Below are 26,318 nucleotides of genomic sequence, written 5' to 3' on the forward strand. Positions count from 1 at the left end.
CTCCCCAGAGTGGGCCCTACTGCCTTTCAGCTCACTTCCATCACTGTCACAAATATCATTACCTTGTACGCAGACCTGACTGAGACCCTCACAAAAGGCCATGGATGGCCGTGGTGGGCTTCAGTCTACCCAAGATGCCAACAGGTTATACAGCAAAGAGACGACTGAGGTGGGAAACATGTCTCTCTGGACATTAGCCCCCAGCCCAGTCTCCAAATTCAGATCCCTCTATCCTTCCTTTCTATTTTCATTCTATTTCTTTATCTGCTCGACTATTCTTAGAATCAGTGAACTCTTCAAGATGATCTTAGAGACAGACTACTCCCCCTGTTTTGAGCTGAATCGTGCCCCCCGCCCCAATTCGTATGCATGGGTGCTCAGTCAGTCATGCCCAACTCTTTGCGACCCCACAAACTGCAGCCCACCAGGCTCCTATGTCTGTGGGATTCTCCAGGCTAGATCACTAGAGTGGATTGCCATTCCCTTCTGCAGGGGATTGTCCTGCCTCTGGGATCGAACCAGGTCTCCTGCATTGCAGGTGGGTTCTTTATCGTCTGAGCCATCACCTACAGGGCAGAAACCTAAATGGCGGAAGCTCCGGGATATGATACCTCTGTGGGGGTGAATAAGACATCGCAAAGGGTCTGTGGTAGCTGCAGAGTCAGGAAACCCTCAGAGCACTTGGGACCCTCAGGGCAGTGTCCCTGGGGGCACGTGTGCTGTTTCAGAGTTAGACAGGGCCTCGTGTAGGCAAGTGGACTGGTGGTGGGGGGGGCAGGTGGGAGGTGGCCTGTTAGGACAGGGAAGTAATTCCAGGGGTGGGAACAAGCTGGCTGGGTGCTCAGGCAGCATGTGATATCCTGAGCTGGAGCCAGGGATCAAGTAGAGGAGGTGTGAGGTGTGAGGGACCAGATCGGGGAAGAAATGGGTCTAACTACCCAGGGTGTCATGAAGGAAGACCATGCAGAGCAAGAGGGTGAAGCCCAAAGTCCTCCACGCTTTGATCTCAGTGTGGAAGGAGCTCTAAGCTCCCATGGGACCACCTTCTGGCTGAAGGTGTCACCCTGGCAGGGGCAGCCAGCCTTGGCTTTGGCTCCCGGAGTGCAGAGCCTGGGTGCCTGTCCTAGCTTTGCTCTGGGCTCCCCGTGTGGCCCTGAGCTGGTCACAGGGTGAGCTTCAGCTTCTGGCCCTGGACGCCTGGTCTCAGTGGCACCTGGGCACCTTCTGGTGGCCCCACTCTCATGCCCAGGCTCCGCTTCGAGACATGGGTTCATGGTGGTGTAGCCATGCATCCTGGTAAACAAACTCACTCAGAAGGACAATGCAGATAGTGGAGTGCAGTTTATTTCACCGGTGGGCCCATGGCAGAGTCTCCTCTTAGCCAAGGACCCTGACCAGTTTTTCTGAAAACCTTATATACCCTAAGTGTACGTGCCCAAACCCACCTCCCCAAATTCCCTGAAATAGTCTGAACAAAGGAAAAGAAAGATACAATCAAAGTTAACCTGAGATTCATATGCCATAAGCCTAGGTAGTTAACAGTGGATAATTATCAATAGGCCTGTGGTCATACCTCAATAAGCATAATAGAATTTACGATTCTATTCAGTACACAGATAATTAGGGTATTCTTTTAGGCTATGGAAAGTCTAGGTACAAGCCCTGGGGCTCTTCCACCCGGGGGGCCTGGTTTTCCAGTTGGCATGTCGTTTCCATAGATACTGGGCATAGAGCTCAAAGTCCACAGTCCAGCCCAAGCTGGAGCCCTGCTTTCAAGATGGAGCCTGTTCTGTCTGTTTCCTCCTTCATTACAATTGCTTCTGTTTTATGTTTTGGTTTTTGGTCCTTGAGGTGTGTGGAGTCTTAGCTCTCTGACCAGGAATTGAACCCACACCCCCTGCATTGGAAGGCAAAGGCTTACCCCTTGACTCCCGAGAATGTCCCAATGGGGAGCAACCTTGATTGACATGAACTAGGCCCCCAGTTCTAGGCAGGCTTCCCACGTGGCTCGTGGTAAGGAATCCACCTGCCCATGCAGGAAATGCAGGTTCTCCCCCTGGGTCAGGAATATCCTCTGGAGAAGGAAATGGCAACTCACTCCAGTATTCTTGTCTGGAGAATCCCATGGAGAGAGGAGCCTGGTGGGCTACAGTCCATGGGGTCACAGAGTCAGAAAAGACTGAGAGACTAACCCTTTCCTTTCCTTCCAGTGTTCTTGCCTGGGAAACCGCTTGGACCGAGGTGCCAGTGGACCTTGGACCTTGGCAGGCTACAGTCCATGGGTCGCAAAAGAGTTGGACATGATTGAGTGACCAAACAAGGACAGCTGGTGAGGTGTCAGCCCTTTTCGGGATGGCCCCACTCCGCACCTCTGCATCCTCGCATCCTCTCGCTTTTCAGCCATTCCGACACCCCGGCTCTGGGATCCCAAAGTGTTTTGCTCCCAAGCTCTTCCTGGGACCCTGGGTTTCTGCCCCCCAGCAGGTACGGGAGCGGAGGGGCTGGGGTGGGGGGGAGACGGGGTGGAGGTTGGAAGAGGGACTCAGCCTGTCTCGCAGACCTGTGATTAGAGAGCCCTGTCCTCCGCTGCTGGAAGGGTTAACAGAGTCTGCGAGGCCTGCGAGGCCAGGGTAGGAAGCCAGGTCCAGGAAAAGGGAAGGATATCTTGCCTTTTTATCTGGGTTACAATGCTGAAAGGGAGCCAGTTGGGGGAGGGGCTGGAGACCGACAAAACAACCACCCCCAAATAAAATTATGAATGGGCTGAAGCCACAACAATGCAGGAGGCTGCTGGGGGCGGGGCCGGAGGGCCTGTTGACTAGTGGCAAGGTCAGGGCCCCGCGCCCGTAAACAAGGGCTCACAATGCCCGTCTTTCCTCCGAGAGCCGGCTCCTCTCCTGGGCTGGTCCCCTGGGCCCCGGCCTGCCCTGCCCCTCGTCCTCGCCCGAGTCTGTCACTGAAAGGCCAGCACAGCTTCCTCAGGGAAAAGCCCGGTCTTTTGTGAGCCTCCACTTCCTCCTCCTGTGGGAACCACTTGTGGGCCTATGACAGCTGCTCTGAGGCGTCTTTCTCAGGAGCCGAGGTGGGGAGGAGAGGGGGGCCGCTGGCTGCAGGGCAGGGGGGCTGCAACCTGTCCGGGCTGGGATTGTCATCACAGGCCTGGGCAGAGAACAATGCGGGGAGCCCGGCTCCCCCACCCCCAGGGCTAGGTGCTGGGGCAGCTTCCTCTTCCCACAAGCCTGCTCTTTTGTATGTGTGTGTATTGGGGGGTCAGGGGAATTCTTTTGTTTGCTTTGGTTTCCCTTTTTTTTTTGGTTTGCCCTTTGGATAGCCCCTGGCTGGGGTGTGTGTGTGTGTGTGTGTGGAGGGACAGTGATGGGGAGCTCCCTAGAGGAGAAGGAGTGAGCATGGGAATGGGGTGGCCATGGGGTTTGTGGGGAGGGTCTGTGCAGGGATGTTGGGGGGCTTTGGGAGACGAGGAGCATGAGGTGCTGGGATGGGGTCATGGTTTTCTGCTGGGTAGCATCTGTCCTGGGTGTGCTGACCTTGGGACAATGCACCTGAGCCCCTGGGCCAGGGCCGCACGTAGGACAGGTGTCTGGCAGCTCGCTGGAGGAGGGGCAGAGGAGGCCCCCCCACCCTAACCCTGTGCTGTGCTGTGACCAGTTGTGTCCCACTCTCTGCGATCCCATGGGCTGTAACCCGCCAGGTTCCTCTGTTCATGGAATTCTCCAGGCAAGAATACTGGAGTGGACTGCCATGCCCTCTTCCAGGGGATCTTTCTGACCCAGGGATCGAACCTGTGTCTCTTATGTTTCCTGCATTGGCAGGCAGATTTTTAACCACTAGCGCCACCTGGGAAGTCCTCTCATTATTAATGGCTTCTGCCTCTGCTATTTGGGGGATGATCACAAGTGTTACATGGAGAAAGGTCTTCCGAGGTCACGAAAGCCTAGGGAAGCCTGAGTCTTCCTAGGTTGAGCAGTAGCCTTTGCTGCAGGACTCTCCAGACCTTTCCTGGGCTAACACGTGTTGTATATCCCCAAGATAGGGAGTTTCTAAAACTCACCTGAATACAGTGCATTCCGTGGGACCCTTGGAACCCTCTTTGGGAAATATTGTCTGATGCTGACAACAGAATCTGTTGGAAGAGGAAAGGCTGACTCTGGACACCCGGAGAGGACAGCTCATGCCAAGATCAGGCAGCCATGTGAGGGGTGAGGGACAAGGGAAAAACGGAAAAGCGGTCCAATGGGAAATTTTTGTAGGACTTGGAACAAGTGACCTTAGAGAAACAGGAGGACAATATCTGCTTTAGAGGGAAAGACAACTTCTTCCCCTTGAGGTCTGGGGGACTTGGGGACAAGTGTTAGACTGAGAGGCCAGTTTAGAGTGAACGTCCAGGCAGGAGACCCAGAAAAGGAATGCAAATGTCACATCTGTTGGAGACAAAGATGCTGGAGTGAGAAGGGTGGGTCTGGGGTCACCACAGAGGAGATCTCAGCTGAGGGAGCTTCCAGACTCATAGCCCAGGTGGCCTGAGGCCTGAGCCACCCTCTGAACCAGCATCGTCCCCTCCTGGGGTCTTCCCCTGGTAGTGACAGTAAAACCACGGACAGCTGCCACCTAGGAGCAGAAGAAAATACTGCCCAAGGACGGGTCTAGGTACTGCCTCACAGATTTCATGGGGCTGAGCATCCCCTGCGTGGATGTGAGTTTCTGCTCTATTCTAGCTGATGATGTCAGCACATTTGGGACCATCAAGGCTCACACCTACCTGGAGCCCCAGGCCTCCATTCCAGGAGGCTTCCCTGTTAAGCCTTTGGAGTCTCAGGAATCCCCCCAAAACGCTCCAGAGGCAGCAATTCTGGAGTCCACTCAGGGAGGACCTCATGGCCTTGTTGTCTCCCTAAAGGCCTCCCAGGGGTGAATATGTGCTCCTAAGACTGAGGTCTGGGCTCTCTTTTCTCTTTGAAAATTGCCCAGTTACAGAGGAATGACCAAAATCTATATCCACTGTGGGATGCAGGGGACTTGCAGGAACTTCAGGGGTTTAGTTCTCTGGGCTCCAGTTTGGGTTCTTTGTTTGTATGCTGGGAGCTGTTGCTTGTGATTAACCACTAGGAGACGAGGTTCTTCTCCTTTGTTTCACCACCAGCAAAAGGAGTGAAATTCCAGCCAGGGAGGGGGACCCACCACTTTCCCTGCCTGGCTGGACCCCAGAGAAGCACCTGTTACTCCAAGCCCCCTTCACTTTGCCTTAGCCTACACAGCTTCATTCATTCATGCATTCATGAATTCATTCATCCATTTATGTTCATCCACGCTTCTATTGCATGCCCACCAGGGGCAGGTGCTGGAGAAAGGATGTTTCTTCCAAAGGAGATGCTCTGCAAGTTCACAGGTAGTTAAAACCTGGGTGCTGGGAGCATGCTAGAGGTGTGTATAGTTATGAGAGCCTGGAGCATATCACCCAACTACTCTTTGGGGATGACTGCGAAGGTTTCTCAAAGAAAGTGACCTCTCAGAGGACACTAAAAAAAACATGAACAGCAGCAAAAAGCTGTGATTCCCAGCCCAGAGTGAGGCGCTCAGCACTCACTCTTATTCAATAACAAAATGATTGAGTGAGTGAATGAATGAGTGCATTTTTAAGTCACTGGTGTTTCTGCCTCACAGAGTTATCCTCTTGTGAGGAAAGCAGATAAGTGAGAGGGAGCTTCGTAAGAAGCCCTGTGTGAAGGATTGCTTCCTGTGCCTTTTGACCTTCAGCTGTGAAGCATGACCTTTACTGCGTGTTGAGCAGAGACTGCTGTTAAAGGATATCCCTCCACTGTCCTCCCAGAAGGAAGGGGAGACTGGATGGTGCTCCAAGCCCACCACTTCAAGGACCTTCTGCATGTGCTCTGAAATAAGAAGACAGCGGGGCTTCCCTGTGGCTCAGCGGTAAAGAATCTGCCTACCAATGCAGGAGACAGGAGTCTGATCCCTGGGCTGGGAAGATCTCACATTGTACAGAGCAGCTAAGCCCGTGGACCACAGAGCCAGTGCTCTAAGAACCCGGGAGCTGCAACTACTGAGCCCACGCACCACAACTGCCGAAGTCTGCACACCACAGAGCCTGGGTTCCTCAGCGAGAGAAGCCACTGCAATGAGAAGCCCAGCTCTGCAACGAGAGAGTAGCCTCTGTTTGCCTCAACTAGAGAAGAAACCCACAAGGCAACACAGACCACAAAGCAATGAAGACCGAGCCCAGCCAAGAATAAATATATAAAACTTCTTAAAAAGGAACAAAACAGTAAGGGGAAAGTGGCCACGGTGGGGATTTTCAAAGCAGTCCTGGAGGGAAGATGGTCCCTTTTGGCCGATGGCAGGGGGGTGCTGGAGTGGGGTGACGAATCTCAGTGGAAATAGTTGATGGATTGAGTCATCTGAATGTGACAGAAGACAGGATAAGTGAGCGTGGCTCATCCCCCAAACACACAAATGTGCACATGCCCACAAACACATGCACACATACACACACGTAAACACTTGAACACACACATGTTACACCCTTTGGGAAATAGATCACATGCAAGACACAGGTTTCGAATAGAAAATCACTTCTTCAGAAGAGGTTGTGTGTGTGCATGCGAGCTGAGTCGCCCAATCGTGTTCAACTCTTTGTGACCTCGTGATCCCTCCAGGGATCTGTCTTGGAAGTCCCAGCAAAAGTCCCAGGACCTAGAATCTTTGATACTTAAGGCAGGGTAGACAGGTGCCACCAGGTGGCGCCAAACAAGAGCTTGTGCTGGGAGAGACGATACACTACCAGGGACCCAAGGCTCCCTCGTTCATTCTTCTGTTTTGCAACGCTCCACGACTCTGCATTTTAGGGCCTTGGATTTCTCAGCTCCCCCACCCCATTAAGGGCCTCATGGCAGGGTTTTACTGTAGCGATACTCTATGGGATAATGATGCTCTTTGTGTATCGCAACTGGTCTTGTAGGTTTTGAAGTGTTTCCTTTGCCTTCCTCAGTCGTGTCCGACTCTTTGTGACCCCATGGAATTCTCCAGGCCAAAATAATGGAGTGGGTAGCATTTCCCTTCTCTAGGGGATCTTCCCAACCCAGGGATTGAACCTGTCTCCTGCATTGCAGGCAGATTCTTTACCAGCTGAGCTATTTGGGAAGCCCATAAGCAGCGGTGGCTGCACTTTGCTGGAGCAGCTGTGAAGAGATACCCCATGTCCAAAGTAAGAGAAACCCCAGTAAGACTGTAGGTGCTAAGAGAGGGCATCAGAGGGCAGACAGACTGAAACCACGATCACAGACAACCAGCCAATCTGACCACATGAACCACAGCCTTGTCTAACTCAATGAAACTAAGCCATGCCGTGTGGGGCCACCCAAGACAGACGGGTCATGGTGGAGAGGTCTGACAGAATGTGGTCCACTGGAGAAGGGAATGGCAAACCACTTGCCTTGAGAACCCTATGAACAGCATGAGAAGGCAAAATGATAGGATACTGAAAGAGGAACTCCCCAGGTTGGTAGGTACCCAATATGCTACTGGAGATCAGAGGAGAAATAACTCCAGAAAGAATGAAGGGATGGAGCCAAAGCAAAAAAAAAAAAAAAAAAAAAAAACACCCAGCTGTGGATGGGACTGGTGATAGAAGCAAGGTCTGATGCTGTAGAGAACAATATTGCATAGGAACCTGGAAAGTTAGGTCCATAAATCAAGGCAAATTAGAAGTGGTCAAACAAGAGATGGCAAAAGTGAACATTGACATTCTAGGAATCAGCAAACTAAAATGGACTGGAATGGGTGAATTTAACTCAGATGACTATTATATCTACTACTGTGGGCAGGAATCCCTTAGAAGAAATGGAGTAGCCATCATAGTCAACAAAAGAGTTCGAAATGCAGTACTTGCGTGAAATCTTTGAAATGACAGAATGATCTCTGTTCATTTCCAAGGCAAACCATTCAATATCATGGTAATCCAAGCTTATGCCCCAACCAGTAATGCTGAAGAAGCTGAAGTTAAACGGTTCTATGAAGACCTACAAGACCTTTTAGAACTAATACCCAAAAAAGATGTCCTTTTCATTATAGGGGACTGGAATGCAAAAGTAGGAAGTCAAGAAACACCTGGAGTAACAGGCAGATTTGGCCTTGGAGTACGGAATGAAGCAGGGCAAAGCTAATAGAGAGAGAACGCACTGGTCACAGCAAACACCCTCCTCCAACAACACAAGAGAAGACTCTACACATGGACATCACCAGATGGTCAACACCAATCAGACTGATTATATTCTTTGCAGCCAAAGATGGGGAAGCACTATACAGTCAGCAAAAACAAGACCGGGAGCTGACTATGGCTCAGATCATGAACTCCTTATTGCCAAATTCAGACTTAAATTGAAGAATGTTGGGAAAACCACTAGACCATTCAGGTATGACCTAAATCAAAACCCTTATGATTATACAATGGAAGTGAGAAATAAATTTAAGGGACTAGATCTGATAGACAGAGTGCCTGATGATCTATGGATGGAGGTTCGTGACATTGTACAGGAGACAGGGATCAAGACCATCCCCAAGAAAAAGAAATGCAAAAAGGCAAAATGGCTGTCTGAGAAGGCCTTACAAATAGCTGTGAAAAGAAGAAAACTGAAAAGCAAAGGAGAAAAGGTAAGATATACCCATTTGAATGCAGAGTTCCAAAGAATAGCAAGGAGAGATAAGAAAGCCTTCCTCAGTGATCAATGCAAAGAAATAGAGGGAAACAACAGAATGGGAAAGACTCGAGATCTCTTCAAGAAAATTAGAGATACCCAGGGAATATTTCATGCAAAGATGGGCTCAATAAAGGACAGAAATGGTATGGACCTAACAGAAGCAGAAGATATAAGAAGAGGCTGCAAGAATACACAGAATAACTATACAAAAACGATCTTCATGACCCAGATAACCATGATGGTGTGATCACTCACCTAGAGCCAGACATCCTGGAATGTGAAGTCAAGTGGGCCTTAGAAAGCATCACTACGAACAAAGCTACTGGAGGTGATGGAATTCCAGTTGAGCTATTTCACAGATGATGCTGTGAAAGTGTTGCACTCAATATCCCAGCAAATTTGGAAAACTCAGCAGTGGCCACAGGACTGGTAATGGTCAGTTTTCATTCCAATCCCTAAGAAAGGCAATGCGAAAGAATGCTCAAACTACCGCACAATTGCACTCATCTCACACGCTAATAAAGTGATGCTCAAAATTCTCCAAGCCAGGCTTAAGCAATACGTGAACTGTGAACTTTCAGATGTTCAAGCTGGTTTTAGAAAAGGCAGAGGAACCAGAGATCTAATTGCCAACATCCGATGAATCATCAAAAAAGCAAGAGAGTTCCAGAAAAACATCTATTTCTGCTTTATTGACTATGCCAAAGCCTTTGACTGTGTGGATCACAACAAACAAACAAAATTCTTAAAGAGATGGGAATACCAGACCACCTGACCTGCCTCTTGAGAAATCTGTGTGCAGGTCAGGAAGCAACTGTTAGAACTGGACATGGAACAACACACTGGTTCCAAATAGGAAAAGGAGTACGTCAAGCCTGTATATTGTCACCCTGCTTATTTAACTTATATGCAGAGTACGTCATGAGAAATGCTGGAAGAAGCACAAGCTGGAATCAAGATTGCCGGGAGAAATATCAATAACCTCAGATATGCAGACAGTATCACCCTCACGGCAGAAAGTGAAGAACTAAAGAGCCTCTTGATGAAAGTGAAAGAGGAGAGTGAAAAAGTTGGCTTAAATTTAGCTCAATATTCAGAAAACTAAGATCATGGCATCTGGTCCCATCACTTCATGGCAAATAGATGCGGAAACAGTAGAAACAGTGGCTGACTTTATTTTGGGGGGCTCCAAAATCACTGCAGATGGTGATGGCAGCCATGAAATTAAAAGACGCTTACTCCTTGAAAGGAAAGTTATGACCAACCTAGACAGCATATTAAAAAGCAGAGACATTACTTTATCAACAAAGGTCCATCTAGTCAAGGCTATGGTTTTTCCAGTAGTCATGTATGGATGTGAGAGTTGGACTATAAAGAAAGCTGAGCACCGAAGAATTGATGCTTTTGAACTGTGGTGGTGGAGAAGACTCTTGAGAGTCCCTTGGACTGCAAGGAGATCCAACCAGTCCATCCTAAAGGAGATCAGTCCTGGGTGTTCATTGGAAGGACTGATGTGGAAGCTGAAACGCCAATACTTTGGCCACCTGATGCAAAGAGCTAACTTATTTGAAAAGGCCTTGATGCTGGTAAAGATTGAGGGTGGGAGGAGAACTGGACGACAGAGAGAAGATGGTTGGATGGCATCACTGACTCAATGGACATGAGTTTGGGTAGACTCTGGGAGTTGGTGATGGACAGGGAGGCCTGGAGTGCTGCGGTTCATAGGGTCGCAGAGAGTTGAACACGACTGAGTGACTGAACGGAACTTTGCCTTACTGCCTTGCCACAGGACTAACAGCTAGGCAGGAAGGGGTCATTACTTCCACCTTGCAGGTAAGAAAATTGCAGTTTAGAGAAATTACAGAGAGAAGGGAGCAGCTGGCCATGCTTTAGCTGTTTCACAGCCTGGGGCATTCTATCATCCTCCTCATTATTGATCTGAGGCATATTCACCATATATAAATGCTTTGTGTCAGGGCCTTATAACCAAGGGGACACAAGGCTGAAAGGTGTGTCCCTACTGTCAGGGAGCTTCGGGGCTGATCACCTCTCTGTCCCTCCTTACATCTTTGCTGTGATATCAGTGTAAACAGCTGTCCCTCTCTCTCCAGGCTGCAGCTGCATCCTTGTTTTCCTGCCCCAGACCCCCGCCTGGCTGAGTGGGAGATACCAGGAACTACAGAACACCCTGACACATGTTCTTGAAGCATCTTCTTAGAGGGTCACTGTTAGTAATTTAAAATTTTCTTCTACTTCAAAACACAAAAGATATATGATGAAACAGAATGCAAAGGGTACTTGATTGAAAAATAATAACAATAAAACCTGAAGCTTGGGACTTCCCTGGAGGTCCAGTGGTTAAGACTCTTCCTTCCAATGCAGGGGGCATGGGTTCAATCCCTAGTCAAGGAACTAAGGTCCCCCAGGCTGTGAAGTGTGGCCCAAAGTAAACACACTGAGGATTTCGGACCTCCCATACTCGTGGGGGTCTTTGCTTCCAGCCCCCAGGACTGGTCTTGTCGCTCCACTGCCCCACCCTGGGCACCTTGGGGAAACCTGTGAGATAGGCTTAGCCTTTATCTCTCTTTTGTTGAAAGGACTGGGGCTGGGATGCGCCGGGTTTTTAAGGCTCCCTGAGTTCACAACAGCCCTGGTCCCACCCACAGGGCATCCTAAGAGGCCCATGCCGATGTCACTGGTTAGGAAGCTCCTGGAAAATACCAGGCAACCCACACTCAGCCGGAAAGGGGTGCAGAGCATGGACCCTAACATCAGGAGGCCCCTGCCCAGAGCATGGAAACTCACATCAGGAAACCTCCGACTTCGTTTCCCCTCCTTTGAATGAGGGATTTCTCTCAGTGATCCGAATGGCTCCCCCATGGCTGCATCTGGAGGGTTTGTTTGGTGAGCCTCGTGAGACCCCAGAGTTTGGGGATGCCGGCTGGACACAGACTCAGCCTTGACCTGCCTCTCCATCCCCCACACTAGGAAGCCTGCCAGGATCAATCCTTCTCCATGCCCACAGCTCCTGGGCCCTGCAGGCCTCTCTTCTCTGTCCTGGACGGGGCCACCACAGTCTCTTACGGGGCCCCTCGGCTCTGCGGCTGTCTCCCCCTCCTCCACTTTCCACACAGTGGTTCCTGGGATGGGATCTTTTCACTCCTGCTCTAGGCCCTTCAATGGTTCCTCATGGCTGCTTCAGGGGCCCTCGGGGGTCCTAAAAGACAGGCCCACCTGGGTGCTCCCCCACCCAGCCTCCCACTCAACTTCATCTCTCATCTGCTCCCGCCTCCATCACGGCCCTGCCTCTAACACAGCTCTCTCTCTTTTTCCTCTTTTTAAAACAATTTTAATTTTATACTAGAACATAGTTGATTAACAATTAACAATGTTAACTTCAGGCGCACAGCAGAGTGATTCAGTTGGACTTACACCTATATCTATTCTTATTCAAATTCTTTTCCCATTTAGGCTATTACAGAATATTGAGCAGAGTTCCCTGTGCTATACAGTAAGTCCTCGTTCGTTATATATTTTAAATATAGTATGTTTAATGTGTACATGCCAATCCCAAACTCCCAATCTATCCCCCCAACCCTTCTCCCCTAAGTAATCATCAGTTCATCCTCTAAGTCTGTGAGTCTGCTTTTGTTTTGTAAATAAGTTCATTTGTATCATTTTTTTTTTAGATTCCACATGTAAGTGGTATCATGATATTTGTCTTTCTCTGACTTATTTATTTCATTTAGTATGGTAATCTCCAGGTCCATCTGTGTTGCTGCGAATGGCGTTATTTCATTCTTTTTAATGGCTGAGTAGTATCCCATTGTATGTATGTACCACATCTTCTTTATCCATTTGTCCGTCTCCTCACCACTCAACTCCATCTCTCACCTGCGCCCACCTTTATCGTGGCCCCGCCTCCATCACAGCTCTCTTTATAGTGATGTTATCCTCTGTTCACTTCCTTGTCTCTCCCCGCAGATGGGCCGTCAGCAAACAATTTCTATAGCACATACTTTAGGACTGTGGACCATATGGTCTCTGTAACAGCTGCTCATCTCTGCCTTATAGAACAAAGCAGCCATGGACAATATGAACACACACGGGCAGCAGCCTGAATTCAGACCTTGGAATCTAGTTTGCAGCCCATTCTGTGAATGGTCTGTCTCATGGACTTCCGGGTCCCCAGCACACAGACTGGCAGTGTGTGTGTGTATGTTGTTGCTCAGTCATGTCTGACTCTGAGATCCCCTGCGCTGTAGCTAGCCAGCCTCCTCCGTCCATGGGATTCTCCAGGCAAGAATACTGGAACCAGTTGCCATTTCCTACCCCAAAGGGATCTTCACAACCCAGGGACCGAACCCGAGTCTCTTACATTTCCCACTTTGGCAGGTGGATTCTTTACTACTGAGCCACAACAGAAGCCCCTTGCCTGGCGGTGTAGATCATTCATGAAAGTTTTGAATGGATATATGATCCGGAGGGCTGTGTGGAGGGGACAGTGAGGAAAAACTCATTTTTCTGAGGATCCAAGTCTTACACTCTGGCACAGTAAGGAGGCTCAGGCAGTGGGGTTCTGCTCTATGCTGCCAAATCAGGGCTTCTGCCTCCAACAGCACCCTGCCTGACGTCTCAGAAGGAGGAGCACCCAGGCTTTGCAGATTAGCACCAGGGGAGTTGTGGGGCAGGATTCCTGGCTCCCTAGGGGAGAGGGAAGAGAGGACCCCCAAGTGACCCAGCCACAGAGCAAGGGGGACCACTCGTCAGTTCCCAGTCCTGAGAGGACCCCCAGGGGCCAGGCTCCCTCAAGAATATCTTTCGGCTTCGGCTGCTCTGAGCCCGGAGCCCCACCTCTGAGGGTCAATCCAGTGGCTCTGGAAAGCTCCCACCAGTTGTCAGGCAAGGAGCCTCTTCTTCCTTCTCACCCTTGAAGTCTGTATCTTCTGCTCCCCTAGACTTCTGGAGGATCCCAAACCTGTGCAAGCATTCCTCATTTGGAGGAAGAAAGAAATTTCTCCCCGAACTTCGATAAACTTTTTGTCTGAAGTCACTCTGCCATCTGGTGGCTATAGCTGGGGATTGCAGTTGCATCTGGGCCAATCCCACTAAGTCTGTTGGCGGTATTCCTATACCTCTGAAGCCCTCCCCTAGAATAACCTAATCGAGTCCTATTCATTCTGCCAAACTCTGAACCTAGCCTAGTACCTAGGCTTTCTGAGTGTTTGCAGTTCTGTTCACAGTTCTATCTCAAGGGTAGAACAGGCTGGCACATAAAGTCTCCCAGGAAGTGTTTGATGAATGAACGAGCAACAATAACGCACATCAGATTGTGATGACTTTCTTCCTCTGACCAAACAATTTCTGTTTTTTGACTGTATTTCATTATGTGCCATCCTTTATATAGCTTTATATGTGTAACTCTCATATTCCCTCCTGGATTATAGATTCTGGAGATGGTGTTTTCATTTCCTAACTGCAGTAGAAATTCAGTGACTACATTTTAAAAATTATGAAGACTATAGTATCGCGTGCTGTGTGCTGCGCTAAGTCATTTCAGTCATGTGTGACTCTTTGCAACCCTGTGGATCATAGCCCACCAGGTTCCTCTGCTTAAGGCATTCTCCAGGCATGAGTACTGGAGTGGGTTGCCATGCCCTCCTCCAGGGGATCTTTTCCAGTCCAGGGATTGAACCCATGTCTGTTACATCTCCTGCATTGGCAGGCGGGTTCTTTACCACTAGCACCACCTGGGAAGCCCCAACTATGGTATTACTCTATTTAGTAGCAATCCATTGCATGTATAATCTGCTTTATTACGTCTATTAGTTTCTACATTTGAGCTTCTCAACAATTCTTTGAAAGACTAAAGCAGAAACTATGAATCCTATTTTTATATAAGGAACCTGGGTCTCAGGAAGGTTAAGTGACTTTCAGAAGACCACACAATTCCTGAGTGGATGTGCTGGGACTTCTGACTCCAGACTGAGCGTACTGTTCCCTGCTTGTTGATTTGGGTCCCAATGGGAAGAGTGTCACCTGGTGGGGTCATTGAGGGAAGGTGACATTTTAGTGGGGGCAGAGGGGATCTGTGCAAAGAACCTGTGGTCTGTAGAAAAGTCGTTCCTCCAGCATTCCTCACTCCTGCTGTGCTAATCTGTCAGGAGGCTGGAACAAACCCCCACAGACCGGGGGCTTCAACAACAGAAGTTCTTGTTCTCCCAGCTCTGGAGGCTGGATGTCCGAGGTCAAGGTGTCAGCAGGTTAGGTTTCTCCTGCGGCCTCTCGCCTTGGCGTGCAGACAACTAGCTTTTCCCTGTGTCCTCACAGGGTTGTCTGTGTCCCCATCCTCTCTTCTTACAAGGACACCCGTCACGTCAGATCAGGGCCCGCTCCAGTGACCTCATGCGACCTTAATCACCTCTCGAAAGGCTCTATCTCTTACTATAGTCACATTCTGATGTCCTGGGGTTTAGAACCTCAACATATGAATGTTGGGGGACACAGTTCAGCTCTCCCCTCTGCCCCCTAGCAGGCACCGGTCACCTTCTTTCTCCATGGGCCTGTGCTCTCCTTAGAGAGACTCTGGATGCTATTCTGCCTCTTCAGAATTGCCGGAGATAAGGCTGGTTGACGGCTGCCTCATGGAAGGGCAAGGTCTCAGGCTGTCAGTGACTAAGAGGGCAGAAAACCCCCAGAAACCCATACAGACCCCTGCAGGCAAAGTAGCTCCATATACCATAACCACTTTGTCTGGCAACAAATTGAAAACCCCGAGCAAGCGGCAGAGGACTTCCTGTCTGAGAGGAATGTCTTCAGACCAACACTATGAGCATTTTCTGGGCACATGGATGGAAGAGACCAGCACCCAGAGTTCAATTTCAGACACTTAGAAGACTCTCCAAATTTGTCCAAATTAACCTGCCACCTGGAATGTGTTCTGCTCATTTTGGGGTAAATCTTTTCATGACCCTGGCATCCGAGTTTCTTAACCTGTAAAACGAAGCACTTAGACTAGATCCAATCATAAGACTTGAAAGGAGGGTTTGGGTACCACGACTAACACCTACCAGTTGTGTGACCACGCTCAAGTCGCTTTAACCTCTCTGCAACTTTATCCTCTTCTCATAAACACAGTGGAGGATCAGGGAATCTCCCATTCATTGCCAGCTCTGAAATCGTCTACTTTAAAAAAAAAAATTCAAGCAATTATAAAATTACAGAAAAATAGAAAGTACAGTTATATAAGAAAGCCTTTTCCCTCTGCTCATTGGAGAGCAAGTTGCTGACCTGATTTTCTATCCACGTGTATGTGTCTACAAACAAGGACACCATCCTCGGAATCCTCAGACCTCACTGAGGCTTTACCAACTGGCCTGATAACGTCTTTCAGAGCCAAAGGATCCATTTAGAATGACGTGCTACCCTGAATTGTCACTTCCTTTTGGTCTTCTTTTCCTGGGACAATTCCTCCATTTTTCTTTGATTTCCACAGCCTCAGTACTGCTGTAGATTTTGTTCCGGCTATTTCGTAGAATGTTCCTTGATGTCAGGCCCCCTGGTCAGGGACCCCCGTCTTGGACCCTGACTTCCTGCGTCACCCGAGCTGCCATACGGACATGCTGCGGCCCCAGGCAGGCTCTGACCACCTCCCCACCCCGTGGGGGCCCCCTTTCCCGTGGACCCGCTGGCCCCACGCAGTCCTGAGACCCTCCTGCCCTTGAACTGAGGACACAGCAGCGCTGCGTGCCACATCGGGGTTTGGGGCTGAATCGCTCAGGATGAAACGGAAGAGAGGGGAAGTGCGGAGCTTGAGGCTTTAGTCGCGAGTCCATCTCAGAGCAGGGGGTCGGTAAGAGGAACAGAAGGACCAACAGGGCCCAGGACTCGGGGAGGGGCAGTTGTGGTGTCAAGAAAAGAAAAGAAAAGAAGGCAGCTGAGGGCACTGAGGTGGGCTTTGCACACACACTCTATGGTTCTGGAAGATCTGGTGGGCCCCCCTTTTGGGGTCCACAAAGAGACCCCACAGCAGCAGGAGGGGGATGGCTCTCACCCTGGAAGGCATCTCCCCTGGGAGTGTGTTCTGAGTGACAAGATGTTGCCAATTGTAGAAGTATAATTAGGAGATAAGACAGGGAGCTGGGATGTGTAGCTAACAGAAGCCAGGACTCCCTGAGTTCAGAAGAGTGGTCTTCGAGGGTGCCCACGTCTGTCTGGGTGGCCCCCCAGGAGCCCCACCCAGTGCTGGGGTGAGACCCATGGGGAGTTGATGCAGCTCAACTTGAGACCTTGTTCTCCAGGTCAAAGCTGTATGTAGCTGAGAAGGCCTTCCTGTGGGGGATGAATTCCCCGTCATGGGTGGCATTCAAGTTGAACAATACAGAGAACTTCAATGAAACTCAAGTCCAGGCCAGGGAGGGGTAGGAGGAGGAGTGAGAACTCCCCAAGCTCCCCCAACCCAACCTGAGGTCTTGTCACTCAGCTTTGCCCCATGCAGGAGTTGGGTTTTCCTGAGTGTTACCCACAGCTGGCTTTGCGTCACTTCATCTGAGTCATCACAGCCTGGCACTGGCCTTGGCAGTGCACGGGACAGTGCCCCCGTTTCACAGACCAGGCACCTGGGGCATAGGTACTCACGTTCCTGGGGCCAAGGCCTGAGTCTCGGCCAGGGCAATTCTGGACCTGACCCTCCACGGCCATCAAGGCCAGCTCAGGGCAGAGAACCCAGGCCTGCCTGCCTGCCTGCCTCCCTGGTGTGGGTAACACTGATCCTACTCTCCTTTCCCCACCCCAGAGGACCTTTCGCCTCCTCAACTGAGCCGGCAGCTGCTCACCCAGCACCTGAGTCCCTGGGTGATCCGGGGACAGCACTTTGGAAGGATGCTACATGCTTCCCGCACTCAGAGGATCCAGGGACCAAAGATGGAAAATGGCCTCTTCCTGGGCCTGTTCTGATGTAAAACTGCAGAACTCAGAATTAAATAGCCGCTTCACAGCACAGAGCAATGGTGCCCAATTAAGCTATTCTGGGGCCTGAGGGCACTTTGGCATTTTATGAGTTTTTATTGCTCAAGACAATGAATAATACATAAGTCTGTAGAGTCTCAATTCAAATGATGACTCATGCATCACATTTCAATCTAACCCATATTTTAATGTGATCCTCCTAGACTTTAGAAAGTCAGGGGCCCACTATGTCTTTTCTTTAAACTGTTTAAAATTTTATGTATTTATTTTTGGCTGCTCTGGGTCTTTGTTGCTTTGCATGGGCTTTCTCTAACTGCAGGCCGGGGGCTTCTCATTGCAGTGGCCCTTTGAATTGAATTGAATTGAAAATCTCTCAGTTGTGTCCAACTCTTTGCAACCCCATGGACTACACAGTCTATGGAATTCTCCAGGCCAGAATACTGGACTGGGCAGTCATTTCCTTCTCCAAGGGATCTTCCCAACCCAGGGATTGAATCCAGGTTTATCACACTGCAGGCAGATTCTTTACCAGCTGAGCCACAAGGGAAGCCCTTTACCTCTCAGTAATTCAAGTTTGGATCTTTCAGGGAAATACTTCTCCAAGAGTGGAACACAGACCACCAGTGGTCAGCAAACAACTTGTTCCTGGCCCAGGATAAGGTCAGAAATGGAGAGGAAACGTTTAGAAACCTTCAGAGCCATTTAACAGGGTGATTTTATGTGAGTTGAATCTAATACGAATCATACAAGTTTGAGCTTGTATTTTATATGTTCATTTTGTGGTTCATTTTTCTAGTGACCAAATTGTTTTACGTTTTATGTAAGTATTGGTTTGCAAGAAGTTAGGAATTTAAAACAAGAGCCCGCAAGCTCTGTCCTTCCCCGCAGATGGTCTGGGACTTGTAGGTCCAAGGCCACAGCCCTTCGTGCTCCTCACTGCAGCCGTGTCTACCGAGCACAGAGGCTAAGCCCACACAAGGCACTTTATTCCCCGCAGGGCGCTCTGTGCCTGCTGGGCTTTGGCTGTGTGACCCCTTAGTGAGTGACCACAGCTGACCTCTGGGCCCATGGGGTCCTTCCCCGAGACTTGTAGGCCAGCGACCGAATCAGGCTTTCGGAACTCAAAACCTAACTTTGCCACGAAGTTGTTGGGTGACCTTGGGCAACTCGCCTTCCTCTTTGGGTGTCAGATTTTTCATCTTTGTAACAGCCCTTCCGGTTTTCTCCTTATGGGACTCCAACCCTGGGAATCACTGAGATATTCATCTCACGGCAGTGAAGTCAAAGCCAGATTTCTGACTTAGCTTTCATAGCACCTGGAAGGCAATTGTTTTTTTTTTTTTACATTTTCACTGGGGTATAGTTGCTTTACAGTGTTGGCTGGTTTCTGCTGGAAAGTGGATCCGCTCTGCGTACACACGCATTCCCCTCTCTTTCGGACTCCTTCCCACAGGTCACTGCAGAGCACTGAAGGGAGTTCCCCGTGCTTTACCCTAGGCTCTCATTAGTAATTTATTTTATGCGCAGTATCCAAAGTGCGCAGATGTCAGTCCCAAGCTCCCAATTCCTCCCACCTCCCCTTCCCCTGTTGGTATCCACACGTTTGTTTTCTATGCCTGTGTTCTTTCTGCTTCACAAATACGTTCATCTGTATCATTTTTCTTGTTTTTTCTCTTTCTTTTTTAAATTATGAAAGTATGCTAATACATTTACAGGAGACTTGAAAAATATAGAACAAAGCTACATGTAGTTCCGCCACATGTAGTTTAGTTACTTGTTACATGTAGTTTAGTTGCTCAGTCTTGTCCAGCTTTTTGTGACCCTATGGACCGTAGCCTGCCAGGCTCCTCTGTCCATGGGGATTCTTCAGGGAAGAGTATTGGAATGGGTTGCCATGCCCTCCTCCAGGAGATCTTCCCAACCCAGGGACTGAACCCAGGTCTCCAGCATTGCAGGCAGATTCTTTACCATCTGAGCCACCAGGGAAGCCCAAGAATACTGGAGTGGGTAGCCTATCCCTTCTCCAGGGGATCTTCCCAACCCAGGAATTGAACCGGGGTCTCCTGCATTGCAGGTGGATTCTTTACTAGCTGAGTTACCAGGGAAGTCCAGTTTCACTATATATTACAATCATCTTTTAAGCTGATAAATTAAGATTTTTAGTTGGAGTTTCAATATTAAATTCTCAAAAACTAATAGAATGAATATTTAGAAAAGTAGAAGGACATAGTAGACCTGAAAAGCACCATGAACCAATTCAACAAAATTAAGATTTATTGTACCATTTTCTAGATTCCACATTTTTGTTCTTACCAGCACTATTTACAATAACCAGGGAAGAGAAGAAGGTGGGGAAGGGCTTTGGCCCTCGGGAGAGGCAGGAGGGGCGTGGGGGAGGATGACCAGGCAGGATGGGAATTGAAAGATCCAGAGAGATGAAGCTGAGCAGCTGATGTGAAATGTGCATTTTGGGAAAGAGGGCTGCTACCAGATGACTTGTGTCAAGTGTGGATGTGAATCTAACGTTCTCTCTTCTTCTCCCCTTCAAGAAACCTTCCAGTGAAGACCTCCGATGCACCTCAAAGTTTCTGGAGTGAAATCTGTATTTATTCTGAATGCAGAGTGTTTTGTCGGGCTGCACAAAGCTTTGACGGTGAGTCGTTCAGAAAGCTTGTCTGTCTTATTCTTTGTTTAGCAAGGGCCAGCCCTTCCTGTGTTCTCACCATCTCACGTTGGTTGAATGTCATTGTTAAAAGCCTGCCGTCCTGTATTGTGTAGTGGCCTTGGGATGAGTGTAGGGGACCAGGTACCTCCAAAGGCGGCATGAGGCAATGGTCCCCAGGTTAGACCCCTGCCCTTTCCATCGTCATCTTTTCCGCGGGACCACACGCCCTTTCTTAAGTAGATCATCCTGTCCTCTCACTGTCTGCAGGTTTGTGTCTGTCCCCAGTACTCTACTCACCCCAGCAACGCAAGCGGAGCATATCCATTGCTCATCTTGCTCTTTGAGATGACTGCAAACAAACAGCTTAGAGCACAGAGCCCCCTTGACTGCCGTAGGAACTGGAGAATGTTGCAGACTCAGAGAACGGACTGGGCTTGCGGACACAGGGAGGGGAAGGAGAAGGTGGGATGAACCGAGAGAGCAGCCTTGACATCTATACATTGCCTTGTGTAAAGTGAAAGTGAAAGTTGCTCGGTCGTGTCCAACTCTTTGCGACCCTGTGGACTATACAGTCCAGTATAGTCAGTGGAGTGGGTGTTGCCTTCTCTAGGGGATCTTCCCAATCCAAGGGTCGAACCCAGGTCTCCCGCATTGCAGGCGGATTCCTTACCAGCTGAGCCCCCAGGGAAGCCCTGCCGTGGGTGAGCTGGACGGCTAGGGGGAAGCCACTGTATGGTACAGGAAGCTCAGTTCGGTGTTTTGTGATGACCGAGAGGGTGAGAGGGAGGCTGGAGAGGGAGGGGACGCATGCACACACACCGCTGATTCAGGTGGTGGTACAGCAGAGGCTAACACACCCTGCAAAGCAACTATACTCCAACTAAAAGAGAGGATGTTAGCAACATGAACGCTGGGCTTGCCCTTAGTGAGATTCGCCCCCCTGTCATCTCCTGTCCACTGCTGGCTTCCCTACCCCGGTGCAAGCTCCAAAGAGGCATTCACCATGTCTGCCTTGATCATAGTGATATGCCTGGACCTAAGGGCACGTGGGTGCCTAACACTGTGTGTGACTGAGTGGTTTATCGACCGATGGCTTAAGAGCAAGTGGGAGCCTCCTTCACTGTCCCATTGCTCTTCCAGGGTCCAGGATAAAGAGCTGATGTACTGCCTTGACAGTCTTTGCAACGTGAAATCATGGATTTTTACTCTCTAACCTTCTCTAGAAATCCCTTTGACCGGGAGGACACAGAATTTGAACCAGCTGGATCCAATTCCTCAAAGAGTGAGTGATACCTGAACCCAGGTATCAGACCCGTGGGGCCATGTCCTTGTCTTGGACAGTGTCCAGAGGCAGGGTGACCCAAGGGCTCAGGGCTACCTCCGTCTAGACCAGACAGGCTGGGGTGAATAGAGTCTCACCCCCTCGGAGCCCTGTGACCACAGGCCATGGTTTCCTCAATCTGTAAACAAGGCCCAGTGGCAGATCTGAATCCTAGGGCTACTGTGAAGATGAGGGGGGATTTTTTTTGGGGGGGGGAGGGGAGCTTCCCTGGTGGCATAGTGGTAAAGAATCTGCCTGCAATGCAGGAGACCCAGGTTCCATCCCTGGATCAGGATGATCCCCTGGAGGAGGGCATGGCAACCCACTCCAGTATTCTTGCCTGGAGAATCCCATGGACAGAGGAGTCTGGTGGACTAGAGTCCCTGGGGTTCCAAAGAGCTGGACATGACTGAGTGACTCATACAACACAACAATTCTGAGGATGAGGGTTTTTATTTTTTTGATCAGGCTGCATGGCACGTTGGATCTTATTTCTGCAATCAGGGATGGGACCCACACCCCTTGCATTGGAAGTGCAGCGTCTAGGCCACTGGATCACTAGGGAAGTCCCCTGAGGGGGAATCTTAATACACAGAGGAGTATTTAAAAGTGTGGTTGGCATATAGGAGTTATTCTGCACACGGCAGACTTCAGTAACAAGCAGAGTTGCACCGTGTGTGTTCTGCCTGTTCAGAGTCACTCAGCTGCGAGCCAGGAGGCTGTGGACTCTGAGCGTTCCTGACTTCCGAAGCAAGGGAGCCGTGGAATTAGAACTCATGCCACGGTGGGGCGAGGGGCTCCCGGGGCACACTGGGGTCTCCCGCACGCCTCCCCCCAGCCCTGGCTCTTAGCCCTCTTCACTCTCAGTGAACGCCTTTTCTTCTCAGAGCCTCAGCTTCCTCATCTGAGCAGTGCGAGTGGTCCTCTCTGCCCTTTCACGTCCATAGGCAAAAGGGTTGGGTGAGAAGGTGCTTTTCAACAGGAAGAATAAAAGGTTCAGGCCTCCCGGGTGGCTCAGTGGTAAAGAATCTACCTGCCAATGCAGGAGACACAGGTTCGATCCCTGGGTGGGGAAGATCCCCTGGAGAAGGAAATGGCAATCCACTCCAGTATTTGTGCCTGGAGAATCCCATGGACGGAGGAGCCTGGTGGGCTACAGTCCAGGGGGCTGCAAAGGGTCGGCCATGACTAAGACCCTGAGCGGGCACTTTCCAAACAAGTGAGCTGTGTGTGTGTGTGTGGCAGGGAGGGGTGCGGGAGGTGGGAGAGGAGGACAGAAGAGTTTTGAGCTGGAAATGCTTCTCCTGAGAGAAATTGCAGAGAATCTGTTTCTCAGAAACCAGGCGACCTCAAGGGGAGGCCAGCCGTCCAGTTCGTGGGCTCCATCTGCGCTCACAGCGGGCCATGCCAGGGGCGGTGGCAGAGTGCCTGGGCCGGCGACACCAACACCCGGGCAGCCAGGAAGAGGGGCTGACATCTGTGTGGGGGCGGAAGCGGATGTGGCATTTTTAGTTGGAAAACAATATGCATTTGTCAGGGTTTGCTCTTTCTTTTCTAAATACAGAACATTTGGGGAGAGGACCAGAGGGAGGAATGCTGATTTCCCCTCCAGGAGGGGATGATGGACAGCAGAGATGGCAGGAAACACGGATCCTTCGCCCTCCGCACCTCCACCCACCCCACCCCTCATCCATCCCACCTCCTTCTCCGCCCGCCCGCCTGCCCTGCTCCGCCTGTCACTCTCTCCCTCTCCTCCCTCGAGTCCAAAATGAAGTTGTTCCCAAGGTTAGGGTGAAAAGGGCTTTCCAGGTGGCTCAGTTGGTAAAGAATCCACCTGCTGAGATGAGTGTTCGATCCCTGAGTCCTGAAAATCCCCTGGAGGAGGAAATCGGCAACCCACTCCAGGATTCTTGCCTCTCAAGATAAGACTGAACAGCTCCGTGCTGCCTTATGCCTCTTCCCTCTGGCTTCAGTCCCTACTGGGTGCCCTGGGCTCCGACTCAAGATACAAGATACAAGATACAAGAAAAGCTTTGAAGGGAATCTTGGGCTTTTCCCTGATCTACAGCATGGGTGCTACTTCTGCAGAAAGAGCTTGTGAGAGAAAACACTTGCCAGATCTCCCTTGTCCCACTCTAACCCTGCTGCCTCCAGTGGTCTGAAAGCAATGGTCTCTGGACGTCATTCCTTCAGGCACTCCTGAACGCCTGAGATTCGACTGTCCAAGAGATTGGTCAGCCAGAAGGTCCAGTATCAAGGGGCATCTCCAGTATCCAGACCCAATGATGTGTCCCCAGCATCCGGATTTCCCGCACTCACTATCAGGGCACACTGTTCTAGGTGGCTGGCCCTTTCCTGCCTCCTGTGGGCACGTGACTCAGGCCTAGCCTAGGAATGTGCCGCAGCGATTGGAGCGGCAATGGGCATGGGCCTCTGTGTCAAGTGAGGGAGACCAAGGGGTTTTGCTGGAACTATCAGGAACATGGCTCTCTCTCTTTGGGAGCTGCTAAGCTGGTAGGATACAAACGGAAGGTACTAGTGGTCATTGTGGTCATTTCTTGGAAGCCCTTTTGAGAAACAGTCCTGGTTAACAACTGCTGAGCTCCTGGGTCCAGCCATAAACCTGAAGGCAACCAACACACCACTCTTGTTTTTCGATTTTGTTTTGTTTTTTTTCTGTTATGCACACCTATAAGCAACACTTTCTGGCTTTAGATGGTTTGAGCTTGTAACTCATCTGCAATGAAAAGCGTCATGAGTACTACAGGGACTCAAAGACCAGTCCCTAAACTCTCCAGCCCGCCTGACTTCTGGTTCCGCTGTCCGCAGCCTCAGTTCTAAGCCCTTAGCCTCTAATCTGTAGTCAGTCCCCCTGCTGGCGGCTCATATTCACACGTCCTCCTTGATTAAAGAATAGCATCTGTTTTATTATTAGTAGAAAAATAGCTTAGAACGTCACATAGGGCAGAAGGCAGGGGAGCAGCCAGAATGTGGGGCCGCCTGGCTTCGGGAATTGTGAGGCGCGAGAGACCTTTGCTTTTTCTTTGGAACTCCCTACCATTTGCCCAGCACGAAAGGGCCTTCCCTCTAGCTCAGTCACCGTCTTAATCCAGGAGTGGTAGTTTTCTAACAGGGTGTATATCCCTGGAGTGTTCTTCAGGCCACAGGACCTTCCCCAGCTGATGATGCCCACGTGGTACCACTTCTTGCCAGATTCCTGGGTGCAGGCTAGGGGCCCCCCGCTGTCGCCCTGCGGACAGAGAACACGGATCAGCGGCGAGCCCCGTCTCAGCTGTTCTGCGGACAGCCCGGCTCGCTCACGGCGCAGGACTCAGGAGCCTCCCGACTCCGAGCCAGCGAGCGAAGTCAAGTCCCTGCCAGTCAGCGCCCGCCGCATCCCGGCCTCCCGGCAGCCGTCGTGGGCGTGGGGCGGCGGCCCTGCTCAGCCCACCCCCACGAACTGTGGTGGTCTGCAGGGTTCAGGCGGCGACTGGGGCGGGGCCGGGGAGGGAGGCGGAGGCGGAGGGCTGGCGAGAGGAGGACTCCATTCCACGTGCAACACCAAGGCGGGGAGCTGGAACGCGGAGCTGCCCAGGCTGAGCAAGAGTAGGGACCCGTTTTGCGGGTCTTAAATCAGAAACGCTGGACAGAAGGGAAGGAAGGAAAACAGGCTGCGGCTGGGGCTGTGGGTAGGAACTGGGTCTCCTTTGATGTTCTTCCAGAGGCGTGCGGGTGAAGTATGTCTCTTTTTAATCCTGTGGTGTGGGTGTTTGCAGGGGGCATGTGAGCTAAGCTTTTTTGAATGCGTGGCTCCTCCAGGGTGGAATCACATGGGTCTATGACTCAGAGAATTATCTATTTATATAGAAAATATGTATCCAGTCTGCACCGTGTCCCACACGTGGATATGGCTTCCTTTTGTCCGTATTAATAGAGGGAAAATGAGGCTTAAGGCGGATGAATGGCTTTCTCAGGGTTACATGGTGTTGGGGCCAAAGTTGTAACCAAGCCTTCCTGATGCCAAGCATATGTTCTTTCCCTCCCGCGAGGGGGGTGGGTTGGTGGCTACAGTCGTTCAAACCATCTTCCTTTCTTACCGGACGGATGGCCTCCTATTCCATGATCATAAACAAGGGACTGGAATGAGTGAGATCTTATATGAACTCTTAAGGATGAGGAAGAGGATCAGCACTTCCTGGACGTGACGTCCAAGGCCCATGCCTACTGCAGTGGAAGTGCAGAGTTGTAACCACTGGACCCCCAGGGAAGTTCCAGTGCGTGCTTTTCTTTGTGTGACTTCTAGTTCAGGGTCATGGGATGAGAACCAAATCAATAGGACTTCCACTCAAACAGCCCCTTCCATAAGTGCTCTTTTTAATCATTTTTCTTCATGTTATGATGGTATGAATATTATTAAAAAGCCTATTTAATATACTGATTATTTCCTTACATAACTGGGAGAGAACAATGCTTGGAAACGTAACTTCTAAGCCTGTTTCTGCATCGTTATAATGGAGATACTACCAAGTATTTCCCAAGAGTGCTGGCAGTGAAATTTAAAAAATCTATAAATCACTTGGCATAGGGTAAATTCTATGTAGTAAATGCCCTAGAAATATATTAGTATTTATTTACC

General features: G+C 50.2%; 1 protein-coding gene across 1 annotated transcript in view; it reads right to left on the bottom strand.

Moving 5' to 3' along the window:
• PRSS55 (serine protease 55) overlaps positions 1–26,318 on the bottom strand; it is a 43,198-nt gene that overhangs the window by 5,492 nt on the left and 11,388 nt on the right. The window contains exon 5 of the mRNA XM_061132116.1: positions 24,741–24,932. Coding sequence (XP_060988099.1) covers positions 24,741–24,932 — 192 coding nt within the window. The remainder of the gene's footprint in view (positions 1–24,740; positions 24,933–26,318) is intronic.

Source organism: Dama dama, chromosome 29, assembly GCF_033118175.1.
Source record: "Dama dama isolate Ldn47 chromosome 29, ASM3311817v1, whole genome shotgun sequence".
NCBI lineage: Eukaryota > Metazoa > Chordata > Mammalia > Artiodactyla > Cervidae > Dama > Dama dama.